The 20041-nt window shown below is 41.1% G+C and overlaps 1 protein-coding gene across 3 annotated transcripts in view; it reads left to right on the top strand.

Moving 5' to 3' along the window:
• The window catches only part of LOC140481521 (polyadenylate-binding protein-interacting protein 2-like), a 128010-nt gene that overhangs the window by 95637 nt on the left and 12332 nt on the right, over positions 1 to 20041 (top strand). For 2 of the 3 annotated variants that reach the window (XM_072577859.1, XM_072577868.1), the window contains exons 2-3: positions 4385 to 4438; positions 4841 to 4993. In XM_072577859.1, coding sequence (XP_072433960.1) covers positions 4436 to 4438; positions 4841 to 4993 — 156 coding nt within the window. In that variant the 5' untranslated portion in view covers positions 4385 to 4435. The remainder of the gene's footprint in view (positions 1 to 4384; positions 4439 to 4840; positions 4994 to 20041) is intronic. The other variant, XM_072577878.1, reaches the window with a different exon arrangement.

The following is a 20041-nucleotide window of genomic DNA, read 5'->3' as shown; positions in this document are numbered from 1 at the left end:
CCAGACATTGATTTTTCTAGACCTCAGCTGGGATAGCATCCACTCCTGGAACTTGACAGGAGCTTATCACTTCTTTTTTTAAACAGCACAAGACTGTCATAAAAAAGGACAGTTGATGACTGGATGAAGGTCAAATGAGGATGTGGATTATGTGCTTTGTGTATCTTTCTACAATTGAGCTTTTTACATAAGCAGTGTGAACTAACAGGCACGAAAGATTGTTGATGAAACGTGATTGGTATGGACAAGTTGAACCAAAGGGTCTGTTCTCTGCTGTATGACTGTGACTCTGAGTCCAGTATGACTCCTCTTTGGAACAGTTTTGTTTTTTAAAAAAAATCTTATACTAGGCTCAAAATGTTAACTCAATTTCTTTCTCCACAGATGCTGTCAGATCTGAGTTGCTTAAGCATTTTCTTGTTTGTTTCCAATTTCCAGCATCTACAGTATTTTGGTTTTTTGTTGATATGAGCCCTTGTTTTGGTTTTCACAAAGTATCAACATTGACTAATTCAACTATTTGCTTCAGGCGATGCCAAATATTATAAGCAAATATATCAATTCTGCTTCAAATGATTTAGATATTTTAATCAACCAGTTCAGACACACCATGATATCTAGGGCAGGTGAGACTTGAATGTAGACCTCCTGGCTCAGACATATCGACATTACCACTGCACCAGTCTGTGCCTGTCTTGACCCACTACATCATCCTATGGTGAAACTTTTTTTTTAAAAAAAATCTTCATCAGATGTAAATGATGCTAGTCCAAAGCTGTCCATGAAGCTGGTGGTCGGTCAAAATTTTGAACAACTAGAATTTTTGCAGTTTAGAAGCACCCTAAACATGGATTGGGTGAATCCCAAGATTTTAACTTGGCAACAGTGAAGGAACAGTCATTCGGTTCCAAGTCATCCAATAGCTTGGATGGTAATATGGAAGGAATCTTGGCGAGTTGGGGCCATATCTTTAAAAGGTTGTCAATTACCACCATGTGTTGGAGCATGTGAATGGATGGGATGTTTATCAAATAGGCTGACTTGTTGGGCCTTGTCAGCATGGGGATGACAATAATTAGTCAACCTTACTTCTCAGGATGGGCAGGAAGACTTTGGTCAGGGTCTTGCTGTGGAAGCATAACAAAGATTGGCAGTCTCTACAATCCTTTTTTTCTGGCAAAAAGGTACAATATATGTACAAATTTAAGAGGCATTGGGATGGGTATATGAATAGGAAGGATTTGGAGGGATATGGGCCGGGTGCTGGCAGGTGAGACTAGATTGGATTGGGATATCTGGTCGGCATGGACAAATTGGACCAAAGTGTCTGTTTCCATGTTATACATCACTATGACTATTGAAAATAGGGCCTTGTTTATTAATGTATGCAGCATGTGCAAATGAACCCAACTGATATTTTAAATTGGCTTCCTATGCAGTACTTAGCATAATCCAGATTATTTAATAAATGACTTTCAGTAGTAGGGACACATATAATGATGAGCGTACTATTCTGAGGCTTGCAAATATCAGTGAATTGAGCACAATCAGCCTGTTTCCTGCTGAAAATGTTCATGTTGCCGATGGTCTGCCTTTCCTTGGGGTCACAATCTACAAAGCTGCCATCACACCAAGCTGAAACACACATATCACATTACTCATTTGAATGGTAAACAAAACAAATTTGGCTTTATGGCAGTATTCTGTTAGTGGAGAAAACCACCTGAGTTTATTACAATGTGAAAGCATACCACAAATGACTGAAGTCAATCTATTGAATCCAAACCACCATTCAATGAGACCATGGCTAATCTGATCTTCAAATCCACTTTTCTGCCTTTTCTACATAACCTTTGATTTCTTTTACTGTTAAAAATCTATCACAGTCTTAATTATACTGAATGACCCATCCTTGATGGCCTGTTATGGTAAAGCAGTCCACAGACTGACTGCACTCTGCAAGATAAAATTCCTCCTCTTCATTCTTAAATGAGCACCCCTTTGCTCTCAGATTATGCCATGTTGTCCTACTCTGTCCCATAAGGAGAAACATTCTCTCTGCATTTACCATGTCAAGCCCTCTTAAAATCTTGTGTGTTTCAATAAAGTTGCCTGTTATTCTCTAAATTCCAATGAGTACAAACCGAGGAGAAAATGAAGACTGCAGATGCTGGAGATCAGTCGAGAGGATGGTGCTAGAAGGACAGCAGGTCAGGCAGCATCCGAAAAGCAGGAGAATCGACGTTTTGGTCATAAGCCCTTCATTAAGAGTACAAACCAAACCTACTCCGCCTCTCCTCAGAATAAAAATTCCTTCCAGGATTGACCCAGTAACCACCTCTGTATGCTGTCCAATGCCAGTGTATATTTCATAGTCATAGAGCTGTACAGCATGCAAACAGACCCTTCTGTCCAACTTGTCCATGCTGACCAGATATCCTAATCTAACCCTATTTGCCAGCTCTTGACCCATATCCCTCTAAACCCTTCCTATTCATATACCCATCCAGATGTCTTTTAAATGTTGTAATTGTACCAGCCTCCACCACTTCCTCTGGCAGCTCATCCATACATGCACTATCCTCTGTGTGAAAACATTGCCCCTTAGGTCCCTTTTCAATCTTTCCCCTCTCATCTTAAACTTATGCTCTCAAGTTTTGGGCTTCCCCAAACCCTATTAAAAGACCTTGTCTATTTACTCACCTGTGCCCCTTATGATTTTATAAATCTTTGTGAGGTTACCCCTCAGCCTCTGATACTCCAGGGAAAACAGCCTCAGATAAGGGCACCAAAACTGTTCAAAGTATTTCAGTTGTTCTTTGACTTGTATAGTTGTAGCAAGCCTTTTTTTAAACACCATATCCTTTGAACTAAATGCCAAGATTCCATTTGCTTTCCCTATGACTTGCTGAACTTGGACACTAGCTTTTTGTGATTCATGTGCAAGGGCCTCCAAGTCCCTTTGTTGTAGATTTTGCAGTCTTTGCCCATTTGAATAATATTCAGCTCTTCTATTCTTCTTGCCAAAGTGAATGATCTCACATTTTGCCACATATGTTCCATCTACTAAGCTTTTGCTCATTCATTTAACCTGTCTATATCTCTGTAGACTCAATGTCATCCCCACTACTTTCCTTACAATCTACTTTTATGTCATCTACAAACTTGATATTATTAAACTTACCTTCCTCCTTCAAGACATTCATATAAATAGTAAATGATTGTGGCTGCAGCACTGATCCCTGTGGCATTCCACTATATACAGGTTATCATCCTGAAAATAACCCCTTTGTCCCAACTCTGTCTCTTATTAGTAAGCCTATCCTCTATCTATGCTATAATATGCTACCCTTGCTCTTATTAAATAGCGTTATCTGCAGTTCCCTATTGAATGCATTTTGGAAATCCACATATTAAATCTACTAGTTTCCCTTTGTTTACCAGCTTGTTAGCTTCTCAAAAAATGTAATAAATAAAGCAGTGAGAGATAGCTAGCATTACCCTTTTGTCAATTTTTTTGAGACACATTTCTTTTCCAAGATAGTCTAAGTTGAACTGGATACCAATCAGGACCAGAAGTGGTGGGCAATGGCGTTTTTGAGTTTTCATGAGGGTAGCCATTGTTATGTAGAATAGTTTTGATGTGCTCTAACTCAACATCAAGCTTGCACACTGAGTAGATGACTGTGGCCCTATTCCAGAGGTTGCCAGTGAGATTGGTCTTGTAGTGTATGGCATTTTTGGAAGCCAAACACAATATATTGAACATTGGCAACTTTATTTATGGGTGCTATAGTGTGTCGATGGTGATCACAGGCAATTTCTTCACCCATGTTTGACCTGGTGCTGTGAGATTTCAATGGGTGTGGACTACAAATTGAGGACTCCTAGAGCCACTTCCTCCTGATTATACACATCTCAGGTGCCAAATCTAGTGGCATGTTGAAAACAGATGTTAAGTGGTGGGTTGATAGCACAATTACGATTTTTGAAGCCAGTCAAGAATTGTAGCCACAAACTATAATTTCACTATTCTGTTTTGACCCTGATTGTTTATCCTGTGATTTGATTGCTGAATACATTGTTGTACCACATAAATTCAGTATGTGTTGGGATGGGATAGGAGTAGATAACAGTTACAGGAGGAGTGAAGTATATAAAAGTAAAGAAATTTCAAAAGAACTGCAGTCTGCAAGGTCATTTTCCTTTTTACCCTCTACTTGGTAAATCTGGATAGGTCAGTAATTAAAAACTTAATTTATAAAGAAGCTATTATACCTTGGTCTGCTGCTTGGTATGGCACCTTGATTTTGTTCTCATGGTAGTGTTTGTATCTGTCATCTTTTCAATGGCCCAGCCCTTACGTTTGTTTCTTTACCTCTAGTGACTATCCTGGAACAACTTTCTCTTCTGATCATTTCAACAACTGAGGAAAATGGTGAGTTTGTCAGAAGGGTTGTGAGCCAATTCACAACTGTCCCTGCACCTTATGTTGCTGGGAAGTATGGGATCAGGTCACAAGGTATTGCAACACACCGTTTTAGAAATTTTTGTCTTTGGTAGGGTAGCATGAGTACAGGTCAACTTGAACAACAAACTTCTAAAATAGTGTTTTAGTGTCCTAATGTTCTAAATTTGATGATTTATATTTCTTTCTTGCTACCCTGTTTGGGGTCTCAATCAATCAAATGGCACTTGGTGCTGAATGTCTTGGTTTCTCTTGACTCTTTCTTGTTATGTAAGCTCACTGTTTGCAGTATATGTAATGGATTTAGGTGATCTATGGAACAGATGTTACCTGTCTTTGATCAGTCCAAATTTCCTGTGTTCTCCATTTCAGACAGATTCTCTGGACATGAAGGCGCCTAATATGACTAACACACCAGGCTCTGGGGCACAGGAGATTATAGTATCCAACGGACACACTGAAAGTGAGCCCAACCCTTTTGCTGAATACATGTGGATGGAGCATGAAGAAGAATATAACAGACAGGTAAGAGTGCACTTTCAATTGAATAACAGTTTTATTATGTCAATCGGAGGAATGCCATGTCATGTGAGGTGGATCCCTTTTGAAAGCAGAAGGAGAATATTTTCCTCCTTTACATTCTGTTGCCCCAGCTTAATGTTATGAAAAGGTAATGCAGAAGATGAAGGCACTTTAGTTTATTTCAAGGCTGAATGGAATTGGGGAATAGAAAATAATTAGAAAGTAATAATTTTATGAAAACCACTCTGAGTTTTAAAATGTTGCAGCTTGTCTGAGGAAAGGAAGAGTTTGAGAAAGTAAATTTGTGACAAAGGCTAAAAATGAAGACCTAATACTGAATTGCCACATGATGGTTAAGAATTTGAAAAAAATTCTTCCATAATGACCAAGCTCTCACAATCTGGGAAATTACAAGTACAGAACTTACAAAAATCTTTGTGCTCAAAGCATTCCTAGTTGTGTTTTTTTCCCCCATGAACGACACAGATATTCTTTACTGTTGTTGATTCTTGTTAACTAAGACTCATAATCAACAATTTAGAGTATACTTATTTGAAAGGTGCTTAGCAACAAAGAAAAATGAAATAAAAATGCAGTAAAAGTCTTGGGTATAAAAGGGGTTTGAGGAAGCCTTTAAGTGAGGATGAAGATAGCAAGATTCATACCACCAAAATCTCAGGAATGAAAGACTACTATACCAAAGACTCTATAATATCTGGTTTAAATATTGTACGATCAACAAACCAAGGAAACTTATTGCGGTGATTTGTCAAATTATACCGCATGAGAAGAGGACTTATTTGGTGTATTGATAATACCCTTACCAGTGGGCCAGAAGATCGGTTTCAAGTCACCCTGGTCCAAAGATATGCCATAACATGTCTAAAGAAGTTGCTTAAAAATATCTGCAGCACAGAAAATGCTATTTAGTCTATTTGTCTCTGCCAGCTGTTTGAAAGAAGTTTACAATTTATTACATCAACTGTTGTCAAAGGTTGTCAAGAGTCTAATTTCTCAAGGTCCAATACTTGGTGAGCAATAACTTGCTCACTGATTAGTTCTGAAAAGAGTCAACTGACCCAAGGCATTAACTTTGATTTCTCTCCACAGATTCTGCTAAACCTGCTGAGCTTTTCCAGCAGTTTGTAATTTTGTTTCTGATTTCCAGCATCTGTAGTTCTTTGGGTTTTCACTTGCTCACTGATGCTCAGTTTGGATTTAACCAAGGCTCCTGTCCTCATGACAACCTTGGTTCAAGCATAGGCATGAGAAGTTGCAGTTCATTGTTGAGGTCTGAGTGATTGTCCTTAATGGGAGAAAATGAGGACTGCAGATGCTAAAGATTAGAGTCAAGAGTGTGGTACTGGAAAAGCACAGTAGGTCAGGCAGCATCCAAGGAGCAGCAGAATTGACATTTTGAGCAAGAGCCCTTCATCAAGAATGAATCTGATTTTCCTTAATGTCAAGGCCACATTTGACCGAGGAGTGCTGTCAAGAACACCTACTTAAACTTGAATTAGTATGAATTGGGAGAGAAAATCTTAGTGTTTCAGTTGAGATTAAGGAAGAGTTGAGCTTAATGACTTTATTATGCCCAGTCATCTCAATCCTACGGCATGGCTGCAGGGTTAGAACATAGAAAAATACAGTGCAGAACGGACCCTTCGGCCCTCAATGTTGCACCGATGTTGAACTATTCTCAGCTTGTCCCCCCTACACTATCCCATCATCATCCATGTGCTTATCCAAGGATTATTTAAATCTCCCTAATGTGGCTGAATTGACTACATTGGCAGGTAGGGCATTCCACACCCGTACCACTCTCTGTGTAAATAACCTGCCTCTGACATCTGTCTTAAATCTATCACCCCTCAATTTGTAGTTATGCCCCCTCGTACAAGCTGACGTCATCATCCTAGGAAAAAGACTTTCACTGTCTACCCTGTCTAATCCTCTGATCGTCTTGTATGTCTCTATCAAATCCCCTCTTAGCTGCCTTCTTTCCAATGAGAACAGACCCAAGTCTCTCAGCCTTTCCTCATAAGACCTTTCCTCCAGACCAGGCAACATTCTGGTAAATCTCCTCTGCATCTTTTCCAATGCTTCCACATCCTTCCCGAAATATGGCGACCAGAACTGTACACAATATTCCAAGTGTGGCCGCACTAGTGTTTTGTATAGTTGCAGCATGATATTACGGCTCCGGAACTCAATTCCTTTACAAATGGAACCTAACACACCATATGCCTTCTTAACAGCACTATCAACCCAGGTGGCAACTTTCAGGGACCTATGTACATGGACTCCAAGATCCCTCTGCACAACCACGCTGCCAAAAATCTTTCCATTGACCCAGTACTCTGCCTTTCTTTTATTCTTCCCAAAATGCAATGCCTCACATTTAACTGCATTGAACTCTGTTTGCCACCACTCGGCCCAATTCTGCAGTTTATCCAAGTCCCCCTGCAGCATGTACATTCTTCCAAACTGTCCACTACTCCACCGACTTTAGTGTCATCTGCAAATTTACTAATCCATCCACCTATGCCTGCGTCTAAATCATTTATGAAAATGACACTGGACTCCAGGCTGAATATTTTCCATCAATCACCACTCGCCGCCGCCTTTCAGAAAGCCAGTTTCTAATCCAAACTGCTAAATCACCCTCAATCCCATGTCTCTGCATTTTCTCCAACGGCCTACCATGTGGAACCTTATCAAAGGCTTTACTGAAGTCCATGTATACCATGTCAACTGCTCTACCCTCATCTACATGCTTGGTCACCTTCTCAAAAAACTCCATGCGGTTTGTGAGACATGATCTGCCCATGTTGACTATCTGAAATCAAATTGTTGCTTGCTAGATGATTATAAATATTATCTCTTATAATCCTTTCCAAAACCTTTCCTACAATGGAAGTAAGGCTCACTGGTCTATAATTACCTGGGTCATCTCTACTGCCCTTCTTGAACAAGGGCACAACATTTGCAATCCTCCAGTCTTCTGGTTCCTCTGTTTAGTCTCCAAGCTCAGATATCTTTACCATCTTTATTAGTGCCGTTAATTCAATCATAAGCTCAGAATTGGGATTGTTTACTTTCCTCAGATACTACGGCAGTCCATGTCCGAAGAAAGCAAAGCTTGGGCAATGTCCATGTTTGGCAGAGAAGTGGCAAGTTCATTCATACTACTAAAGAGCTCGCAATGATAGACTCCAACAATAAAGCATCTAATCATTGATCCTTTATGTTGAATTACAGAACACCACCACCCCTCCCCTCCCCTCCCCACGATATTGAACTGTACTAGCCATATAAATGAATATAAACCCTCCCTCTGAGGACCCCTTCTCCTGCCTCCAACCTTCCTCCTCCACTTGGTCAACCCCTGCCAGCCTTGGACCCGCCCTAGACCTCTTTATTGCTGACTTCCAATGTGACATCAGCTGCCTCAATTTCTCCATCCCCTCACCCATTCCAACCTCACCACCTCTGAACATGCAGCACTCCATTCTCTCCTCACCAACCTCCGGTTCACCATCAAACCCATTGACAAAGGTGGGGCGGTGGTAGTTTGGAGAACGAACCTCTATGTCAGAGGCCAGATGCTAACTCTCCAACACTACTTCCTACCTCCCCGTTGCCCACGACCCATCAGGCCAAAATCACTTGCACTTTCCATGCTCCAATTGCCTCCGGTGATCTCCCCTCCACTGCCTCTGACACAGTCCCTTGGCCTCACACTGCCCAGTTCTTCCTGCTCCCCAAGATCCACAAGCCCAACTACCCCTGCCGACCCATCACCTCAGCACGCTTCTGCCCCACTGAACCCAACTCGTCCTAACCCAACTCCAGCCTCTCCCTCTTGGTTCAGGTACTTCCCAATCATGCCTTCCATCTCTTCAGTAACTGCCGGTTTCCCGGCCCCCAGTGCTTTATCTTCACGATGGACGTGCCGACCTTATACACGTCCATGCCCTCAGCTTCTTTCCCTTCAACAGACCTATCCAGTCCCCCTTCAGCAGTACCCTCCTTCACCTTGCAAAACTGGTCCTCACCCTTAACTCCTCCAATTTCCTCCAAATCCAGGGGGTTGCCATGGGCAACCGGATGGGCCCCAGCTACATCTGCCTCTTGGTCAGCTATGTCGAACAGGGGACATAGATACTCTTCAGTATCTGCACAGGCACTGTGCCCCAACTGTTCCATTGTTACATTGATGACTACACTGGCGTAGCCATCCTGCACCCAGGCTAAACTGGAATAGTTCATCGACTTTGCCCACAAATTCCGCCTCGCCCTCAAATTCACTTGGTCCATCTTGGACACCTCCCTCCCCTTTCTTGACCTCTCCAGTTCCATCTCCAGTGACATTCTCCAGATGGACGTTTACTGCAAACCCACAGACACACTCAACTACCTGGACTACACAACCTCCCACCTTGTACCCTGCAAGAACTCCATCCCATTTTCCCAATTCGTCTGCCTCCACCGCATCTGCTTGGACAAGGAGACATTCCACTCCAAATCTTCTCAGAAGTCCACCTATTTTGAACAACATGCTTTTCTCCCCTCTGTCATCTAGACAGCCCTCCACCACACCAGCTACATTCCCCGTTCCATTGCTGTAAACCACACCCCCCCCCAAACAAAATAAAAACAGAGTCCCTCTTGTCCTCACCTACCACACCACCCCAGCCAGCGCATCATCCTTAAACACTTCCACTTACTCCAACTGGACCCCACCAACAAGAAAAACCTCCCCTCTCCACCCCTCCCCATCTTTTGCATGGACCGTTTCCTTTGACAGTCCCTTTGTTTGCGTCACTCTCCCCACCAACCCCCAGGTATCTTCCCCTGCAACCAGAAAAAATGTAAAACCTGCCGATACACCACCCCCTTTCACTCCACCCAGGGCCCCAAACAGGCCTTCCAGGTGAAACTATGGTTTACCTGCCTCTCTTCCAACCTAGTTTTCTGCATCAGGAGCTCCCGATGTGGTCTTCTCCCTACTGAGGAGACCAATCATAAACTTGGGGAACAGTTTGCTGAGCATCTCAGTCGGGCCCCGTATGGACCTCCAGTCACCGCCAATTTTAATTCCTCTTCCCACTCCCTTTCCAACATGACCATCCTTGGCCTCCTACATTGCCACAACGAACCAAACCAAAAATTGGAGGAACAGCATTATAGGAGGTATAGTTAGTAAGTTTGCAGATGACATCAAAATTGGAAGTGTAGTGGACAGTTAAGAAGGTTACCTCAGATTACGACGGGATCTTAATCAGATGGGCCAGTGGGCTGAGGAGTTGCAGATGGAGTTTAATTCAGATAAATGTGAGGTGCTGCATTTTGGGAAAGCAAATCTTAGCAGGACTTATACACTTAATGGTAAGGTCCTAGGGAGTGTTGCTGAACAAAGAGACCTTGGAGTGCAGGTTCATAGCTTCTTGAAAGTAGAGTCGCAGGTAGATAGGATAGTGAAGAGGGTATTTGATATGCTTTCCTTTATTGGTCAGAGTATTGAGTACAGGAGTTGGGAGATCATGTTGCGGCTGTACAGAACATTGGTTAGGAGACATTTGGAATATTGCATGCAATTCTGGTCTCCTTCGTCTCGGAAGAGTGTTGTGAAACTTGAAAGAGTTCAGAAAAGATTTACAAGGATGTTACCAGGGTTGGAGGATTTGAGCTATTAAGAGAGTTTGAATAGGCTGGGGCTGTTTTTCCTGGAGCATCAGAGGCTGAGAGGTGGCCTTATAGAGGTTTATAAGATCATGGAGGGCATGGATAGGATAAATAGACGAAGTCTTTTCCCTGGGGTGGTGATATCCACAACTAGAGGGCATAGGTTTATGGTGAGATGGGAAAGATATCAAAAGGACCTAAGGGGCACCTTTTTCCACGCAGAAGGTAGTGTGTGTATGTATGGAATGAACTCCCAGAGGCAGTGGTGGAGGCTGGTAAAATTGCAACATTTAAGAGGCATCTGGATGGGTATATGAATATGAAGAATTTGGACAGAAATGGGCTAGGTGCTGGCAAGTGGGACCAGATTGGGTTGGGATATCTGGTTGGCATGGACGAGTTGGACTGAAGGGTCTACTTCCGTGCTGTACATCTCTATGACTCTATAACACTTCATTTTCCACCTGGGCAGCCTACAGCCCAGAGGACTCAACATTGAGTTCTCCAATTTCAAATAACCTCTCTTCCCAGTCCCTCTTCCTCCCTTCCACTCCTCCTAGCCTACAATTTTCATTCCTCCCATTGACCAAGAGATTGTACCCTCAATATGTCTTCACCCATCCCCAGTTCACCACCCTGCCCCCACCACCCACTTTATCTGCAGTTCCCGCCACACCCATTCCCAGTCCTGGAGGAGGGTTGCACCCAAAACATTGATTTCTCCAGTTCCTGATGCTGCCTGGCTTGCAGTATTCTTCCAGCCTCCTGCTTGTCTACCATATAGAACATAGAACATAGAAGAATACAGCGCAGTACAGGCCCTTCGGCCCTCGATGTTGCGCCGATCAAAGCCCACCTAACCTACACTAACCCACTATCCTCCATATACCTATCCAATGCCCGCTTAAATACCCATAAAGAGGGAGAGTCCACCACTGTTACTGGCAGGGCATTCCATGAACTTACGACTCGCTGAGTGAAGAACCTACCCCTAACATCAGTCCTATATCTACCCCCCCTTAATTTAAAGCTATGCCCCCTTGTAATAGCTGACTCCATACGTGGAAAAAGGTTCTCACTGTCAACCCTATCTAACCCCCTAATCATCATGTACACCTCTATCAAGTCACCCCTAAACCTTCTTTTCTCCAATGAAAACAACCCCAAGTGCCTCAGCCTTTCTTCATAGGATCTTCCTACCATACCAGGCAACATCCTGGTAAACTTCCTCTGCACCCGTTCCAGTGCCTCCACATCCTTCCTATAGTATGGCGACCAAAACTGCACACAATATTCCAGATGCGGCCGCACCAGAGTCTTATACAACTGCAGCATGACCTCAGGACTCCGGAACTCAATTCCTCTACCAATAAAAGCCAGTACGCCATATGCCTTCTTCACTGCACTATTTACCTGGGTGGCAACTTTCAGAGATCTGTGTACATGGACACCAAGATCCCTCTGCTCTTCCACACTACCAAGTATCCGACCATTAGCCCAGTACCCCATCTTTTTGTTACTCTTTAATATAAATACTCTTTAAATATAAATACTCTTTAATATAAATATTTATATTTACAATATAAATATTGTGGCAACAAGAGTAGGTTAGGAGGACCAGATCCTACAGTTAGTAACTCACCACCTGACTTCCCAAAGCCTCTCTACCATCTACAAGGCATGAATCTGGAATTTGATAGAATACTCTTCACTTGCGGGGCTAGTGCTGTTCCAGCAACAGTCAAGAACCTATCACCATCAAGGGCAATGCAACCTGCTGATTGGCACCATGTCCTCAAAAATTCACTTCCTCTACCATTTGTCACGGGGCAATGTGTATCATCTGTAAGCTATTGTGAGATTACTCACCAAACTCCTTTGATAGCATCTTCTGATGCTGTGACAACTACCAGTGCAGCAGATGCGTGGGAAGTTCCTGCAAGTCCATCTAAGCCACTTGCCATCCTAACTTGGGAAATATGTCTCTGTTCCTTCCTTGTCACTAGGTCATACTTTTGGGAGTCCTTTTGTAACAAAACTCTTAAGTATCTCTGTGGAACACTGCCCCCCACCCCTCCACACACACACAGACACACACCATTCAAAAAACAAACTTCAGGGTTGCTCACTTCTTTCTCAAGGGCAACTTATGAATCTGCAGTAAATGCGAGCCTAAACATTCTGTGAACAAGTTGAACTGGACACTCAGTTCTGTTACAGCACCCTCCAGGGCAAAGCAAACTGCTGGATTGTTACCTCATCCACAAAAATTTACTTGCCTCCACCATGGGATGGTGTAACTACTCAGCAAGACTCCTTTGGCAATACCTTGCAAACCCAAGACCATTACCATCACCATCTAGAAGAAGACTGGCCACAAATACATAGGTACACTACCAGCTGTAAGTTGCCCTCCATGCTACTCACCATCCTGACTTGGAAATATATTACTATTCCTTCAGTGTCTGTGTCAACATCATGGAACTTCCTCCATAACAGCATTGTTGGTGTACCTTCATCACATGAACTTGAGCAGTTAAAGAAGGGAGCTCACTACCACCTTTTTGAGGACAATTAGAATGGGTAATTAGTGCTCAACCCAGCCAGTGACACCCACATCTCTTGAATGAATTTAAAATGGCAGATGTTCCCTTTTTTCTTAAAAAAACATGTTATCTTACCTCAGAGTCTTTTCAACATGAAATATTGGCCATATTGATGCTTTTTTGGTTGGTATCCTTGTCTCCAGACTAACAGATCATTTTTTGTATAAATCCCTCTTTTGACTCACTCTGTTAGTAAATACAAGGACACTATGTCTCTGATCTGACCTGTCTGATTTCAGCTCATACTCTCTAAACTAAAAGAGTTACAATCATAAAACTTCTTGAATGTTAGGAATGATATTAAATTGTTAGGTTTTACATTAAAATGTGTATGCCTCCTTTAAACCTTCCTGCATGATGTATTCTTTCTTCCCTACCTTTGAATTTTAATTTTAACTTTTTGCTGTTTATTCAGCTTTAAGTTTTCTCCAAAGCCATTCTAAATTTTAGTTTAAACCAAAAGCAAACTACGAAATCAAATGAGGGTTAGAAATCTTGAGATACATGAACGAAAGCAGCATGGTTAATTGTATGTTTAATACAGCATAATTTGTCTTGAGGTCTTCGTAAAACTATTCAGTCTTGTGCTCAGACTTCCCTTGAGTCCTGTGTCCATTCTTGACTGCCAAGAAATAAAGAATCCATTCAAAACCCAGAGTTAATGTAGGCAAGAGATGCGATACCGATGCCAAGTGTAAAAATTCTGGGTTGAGGAAAAGTCTAGAGAAACCTGGACCCTGAGCTTGGAGAGGAAATGATCATACAGAAGGAATGGAAAAGACCGATCCAGGATATTAGTTTCTGTGAGCTCAAGATTAGGGCCAGGGAACTTAATTTCAAAACAGAAAAATATATGTGAAAGTTCTTTGCATAATGTTATCAACACATGAAGTGAGCCCCCAGATGAGGTGGTACAGGTAAAATCCCAAATTCTTTGAAACAATTGGATTTAAGAAGTAATCAGCTTTTTTAGATGTATGATTTTAGATAACAACCATTTGGTTCTGCTAATGGCGTCAAAAATTAGATGATGCCAACCTCTGTATGCCCCCTCTCACTGCACCTGATGAAGGAGCAATGCTCTGAAAGTTTGTGATTTCAAATAAACTTGTTGGACTATAACCTGGTGTCATATGATTTTTGACTTTTTCCACACCAATCAAACATTGGCACCTCCACATCTTGTCATTTAATAATATTGTGGTCTTCTGTAGCTGTCTTGAGCCAGACAGCTACAGAAAGCTATTATTATAGCCAAAATGTCATGAGGATGCCATCCATTTAATTAAATTATTGTCTGTGGTGTTCCCCTACATCTGCTGGCCTTATTCTTCTTGCTAGTCCTGACTGCAGGATTGAAAGGTGCTGTTTAAGGACCCTGGTGAGTAGATATACACTGATGCAACTAGTGGTACATCTGTGGAGGAGAAAGCAAATGTTTGTGGATGTGGTGCCAGTCAAGATAGCTGCTTTGTCCTGGAGTGGTGTCAAGTTTCTTGAATATTGTTAGCTGCACTTATCCAGGTAAATGGGAGAATTTCATCTCCTGACTTGTGCCCAAAGACCAGCTTTGGCAAGTCAAGTGGTGTGTTAAATGCTGCAAGATTTCTAACCTCTGACCTGCCGCTGTAACCACAGTATGTATAAGGGTAGTCTATTACCATTTCTCATCAATGGTAAAACCTATCCCACTTCCGAGATGTTTTGTGACAAATGTTGACTTGATATCAAGGGCAGTTATTCACCCCTTGCATCTGGTATTCAGTCTTTTGTCCATTTTTGAACCAAGACTGGAAGTGTATCAAGAACTGGATGGGCAATGTACCAATGGGACCAATATGATAGTTTTTTTTCAATAAGTTGACATTAACATTATGGACCACCTTCTGTTATGCTTTCTACATCAAGAAAGAACCAAGGTTTGTGGAGTATGCAACCTGAACATAATGAGCTATTTGATTGAAATGGCCTTCATAGTATTGTATTTTGTGGGTGGTTGCAGTATGAGAGCAATGTCTAGAGTGGTTGAAATAAGTAAAGCCAGAAAACAGCTAACACAATGTGACAAGAATACAAAATATCCATTTTGTTGCAGTTGTATGAAGGTGTTAGAGGTGTACTGTACCTTTAAGAGAGTTTTTTTAAAAATACTAGCAAGGACTGACAAAGCAGAGTCCTGAACAAGGTAACAATGTAACACTTGGTCGAAACAAATAGCAGCAGATGGGTTACCTTGAAACTAAAACAAATTCAAATTTAGCCGATCAGTTTAAATTACGCCCCCAAGATAGCAAAATTCAATCAAATTTGGATTTAGTATTTTGATAATAAAACCAATGAAACAATCCGATGTTTTGGAGTATAAACCGGACCTTTTGAACATTTAGGTGGAGAACTGCCAAAGACCAGCAAATGTAGGCTGCTGGCTGAAGAGCTATTTGAAAGGTACCTGTCTGTGGCAGGTTTGTGCAGCAGAACTTTGAGGCCAACCTGGAGAGAATCTACAGAGGAAAATCTACAAAGGAGAATCAGCAAAGCTGACTGGTTTTGAAACATGATTATATTTTTGTAAATTGTAATTGGGATTTCTTTTCGGACTAATATTGTACAGTGGGAGGTAAAAGATATAGGTTTAAGAGAAAGGACTTGTAAATAGTTGTTGGTTTTAATATTCTCTGTTGGACTTAAAGTAAAAATTAACAACTTTATTCTTTAATTGGTAACTTCTGGGATAGTTCTTTGCCTCTCAAATTTTAATAGATTGCAGCATGGGGTGAATCTTTTCTGTGTTGCTGGTTTCAATTAGCAGAGAGATTTACCCCATGTCATAACACAGCATAAGCTAAAAATGTTGTATTACTGTAAATTTTTAAGAGGCAAGTGCAAAGTCAATATAGTTAAAAATCACACAACACCAGGTTTGTCTACCCCAGTCCAACACTGGCTCCTCCACATCGAAGTCTATACAAATTCAAGAAACATGTAAAGTCGAGACAAATGAATTTGTATGTGCTGTTGATGCATTTATTGACATGGAGATCTGGAAGTTGTGAAGCTCCATCTGAAGATATAAATATGCAGTTGCAAGTTTTTAGTTGGCTATGGCTTGGGTAATGCCTTACTATAGACTTTATGTAATAAATAATATGACTAGTTGTATTCATGTCCTTGTATGCAATTGAGACAAAGTGCTATTTAATCATTTTGGGGAGAATAATTGGACCAAGTGTTCAGAAGTCTATTGTATTTAACATGTCATCTGTAATAAGCTTGAATATTTGAATATTTTCTACTGTAAATTCCTATGACGTGTTTGTAATGGAAAGGGTCAAGTTGCTTTCGAATTAAACTTTTGCTGGCTGCAGGATTACTTCACTGGCAGGAAAACGTAATCATAACATAGCAAGTTGATGTCAGCAACTTCCATGAGAAATTTTGACATCCCTTTCACTGAACTGAAAACGTGTATAACAAGGAGTGGCAAAAAGCAGCAGAATTAAATCTTCGACATTTAATAACTAAGACATTCAAAGATTAAAATATTGAGTGTGGATGAATAAAGAAAATCAGCTGTTTTGATCTTAAATATCTATAACTAGATACCTTTGAATCTAAGATGGTGCTGTCATGTGGCAGCTGTGAGCTTTTTACTGTACTCATTTGCATGTACTCATGACAAAGCTAATTATTCAAAAAGATTGATTTATTATTGTCACATGAAATGAGATGCCTTACAAAGCGTTAATCTCTCTGTATTGCATGAGATAATTTCAGATATCATTTCACCCTGATAAATGTGAAGTGACATACTTTGGAAGAAGTAGCAAGACAAGGAAGTACTCAATGAATAGCAGGACACTAGGAAGCTCCGAGAACAGTGGGGTTATTGGGTTGCTTGTTCACCGATCCCTGTAAACAGCAGGGCAGGTTAAAAAGAGTAATGAAAAAGGCACACAAGACACTTGCCATTATCATTCTCATCATTTAGATTATAAGAGCAGGGAGGTTATGTTGGAGCTTAGGCTACAGCTGGAGTACTATGTACAGTTCTGGTTACCACATTATAGAAGGATGTGATTGCACTGGAGAGGGTGCAGAGGAAACTCATCAGACTGCTGCCTGGGATGGAGCAGCTTAGCTGACAAGACAGCCTGGATGCATTTGGGTTGTTTTGACTCCAGCTGAGGTTATTACTGGACAAGTCAGATCCCAAACTGAACTTGAGCTTGATTGGTCATATTTTGTTGTTTGGTTTTTAATGAGATGATCTTTTGCCGAAACCCTAACAAACAATGTTGCAGATTGGGTTCGACAATAAAACAGAAGTTTATTACATTAAAAAAAAGAAAATGGAATAAACCAAACTATTTACAAACCAAACTACAAATTTAAGGATATCATTAAAATAAAATAATATATGAAATACAATCTCATTAATCCCAATAACTCTCCTTTTCAGTATACATATCAGAGTGAATTTAATTCAATTTCACAGCCGTAGGGTTAAGTTTAGTCATGACTTTAATTCATTATCTTAAGAATGGGACAGCCTCTTCCTGAAGCCGTCATTCAACCATGTTTGGATTTTCTTAGTTTCAAATAACTCCTTTAGGGTAAAAGCCAAACACTTACAATTTGGAACTTTCACACTAAACTGCTTACATCGAGAGAATCTTTTTTTTTAAAACAATCCTAAACTATCAGACTTTCTCAGAAGCAACTATTTTACACATCCAGTTTCAGCCAAAACATCTGTGAAACTACCAAGCTGAAACTGAAAAGCTATTTTTTTCCCAAAACTAAATGTTTCTATTAATCAAATGAAAAATGCTGCGGATGTTATAAATCCGAAACAAAAACAGAAATTACTGGAAAAGTCCAGCAGTCTGGCAACATCTGTGGAGAGAAATGAGTTAATGTTTTGGGTTGAGTGATCCTTTCTCAGAATAGTCCTGATTTCTCTGCCTAGATGCTGTTAGATCTGCTGAGCTTTTCCAGCAATATAAATTTTCATTTCTGTTTGCTATGACTGATTTAAAAACGGTCTCAATGAAAGCAGTAGCCCATTATACATCAGGAACTCTCTCTCATTAATACCCAGAAAACCCATATGCTACTTGTTCAAAATTCAAAAATCCAAAATGAATTGCATTAGAATGTATATAAATCACATACCTTACATCTCAAGTGGATTACCTGTCAAATAAGAGCAGCAAATCCCAGGAACCATGGATGTCCAGGAATATTGAGAGTTTGATTTTAAAAAAAGCATATATTAATTACAGAGCATTAAAAACAAGGGAGGCCCTCAGGAGTATAGAGAGCATACGGGATGTGCCTGGGGGATATTAGGAGGGTAAAGAGGGGCCACAAAATATCTTTGGTGAATAGAATTAAAGGAAGCCCCAAGATACTTTATAAACATAGTGAGTAAGAGGATTTCCAAGGAAAGAGGGGCCTAATAAAGTCCAAAGGGATGATCTGTGCAAGGAGCCAAAGGGATATGAGTAAAATCTTAAATGAATATTCTGTATTCACAAAGGAGGAAGACATTGTGTCTGGAGATTTCACTTGGCATGGTGAGGTTCCAGACCATATTTGTATTAATAAGGAGGAGGTTTTAGCAGACATGAAGATGCACAAAATCCCAGGACCTGATGAAATGTATCTCAGGCTGCTATGGAAAACTAGAAGAGTTTGCTGGAGCAATGGCACTGCTTCCCGGATGCTGCCTGAACTGCTGTGCTTTCCCAGCACCAGTCTAATCTAGACAGAGATATTCAATACTTTGCTGGCCACAGGAGAAGTGCCAGATGAATGGTGGGTGGTTAATGTGGTTCCTTTGTTCAAGAAGGCAGCAGTGATAGGCCAGGTAATTATAGACCAGTTAGTCTAATGTCAATAATAGGGAAGTTATTGGATTACATTGAGGGGTAGGATTAATCAACACTTAGAAAAGCAGGGGTTGATCAGGGGTAGTCAGCACAGATTTGTTAGAGAGAGATCTGTCTGACTAATTTGGTGAAGTTTATTGAAAAGATTACCAAATATATGGATGAGGATAATGCAATTAATGTAGATTACATGGACGTCAGTAAGTCCTTTAACAAGGTCCCACATAGAAGCCTGGCCCAAAAGGTAAGAGCAAATTGGATCCAAGGCTGGTTGACAAACTGGATCCAAAATTGGCTTGCAAATAGGAGGCAAAGGGTGGCGTGTTTTTGTGATTGGAATCTTGTGATTTGTGGTGGACCACCCAGGGATCTCCACAGGGACCCTTTCTGTTTATTAGTAAATTTGCAGATGACATGATAATTGGTGATGTTGATACTGAAAAGGATGGTCTCAGGCTGCAGTCTGCTATTGATCAGGTGGTAAATTGGACAGAGCCATTGCAGATGGTATTTAATCTTGAGGTGATGCATTTTGGGACTAATATAGATAGATGTAAAGAATGAATATAAGTCCTGAGGGAGTACTGAGGAAGGTGTTAGACACACCATTGCCACCAACCAGACCAACATCCTCAACACTGAGGCACTGAGCACCCTTGATCAGCTGTAATGGGCTGGGCAGGTGCTTTACTCCAGCTTCAAAACAGCAGGTGAACTCCACATGGTCAGTGCATGTACTTCAATGATACACTCAAGGCCTCACTGGTGAAGTGTGGCATTAGCACAGACACCTGGGAGTCACTGGCCCAAACCTGTCTAAAGTGGAGGAGGAGCATCCAGGAAGGTATCAAGCATCTTGAGAC

Source organism: Chiloscyllium punctatum, chromosome 1 (genome assembly GCF_047496795.1).
Source record: "Chiloscyllium punctatum isolate Juve2018m chromosome 1, sChiPun1.3, whole genome shotgun sequence".
NCBI classification, from domain to species: Eukaryota; Metazoa; Chordata; class Chondrichthyes; order Orectolobiformes; family Hemiscylliidae; genus Chiloscyllium; species Chiloscyllium punctatum.
Note: the sequence above shows the minus strand (reverse complement) of the source record. Positions and strands in the feature narration are given on the sequence as shown.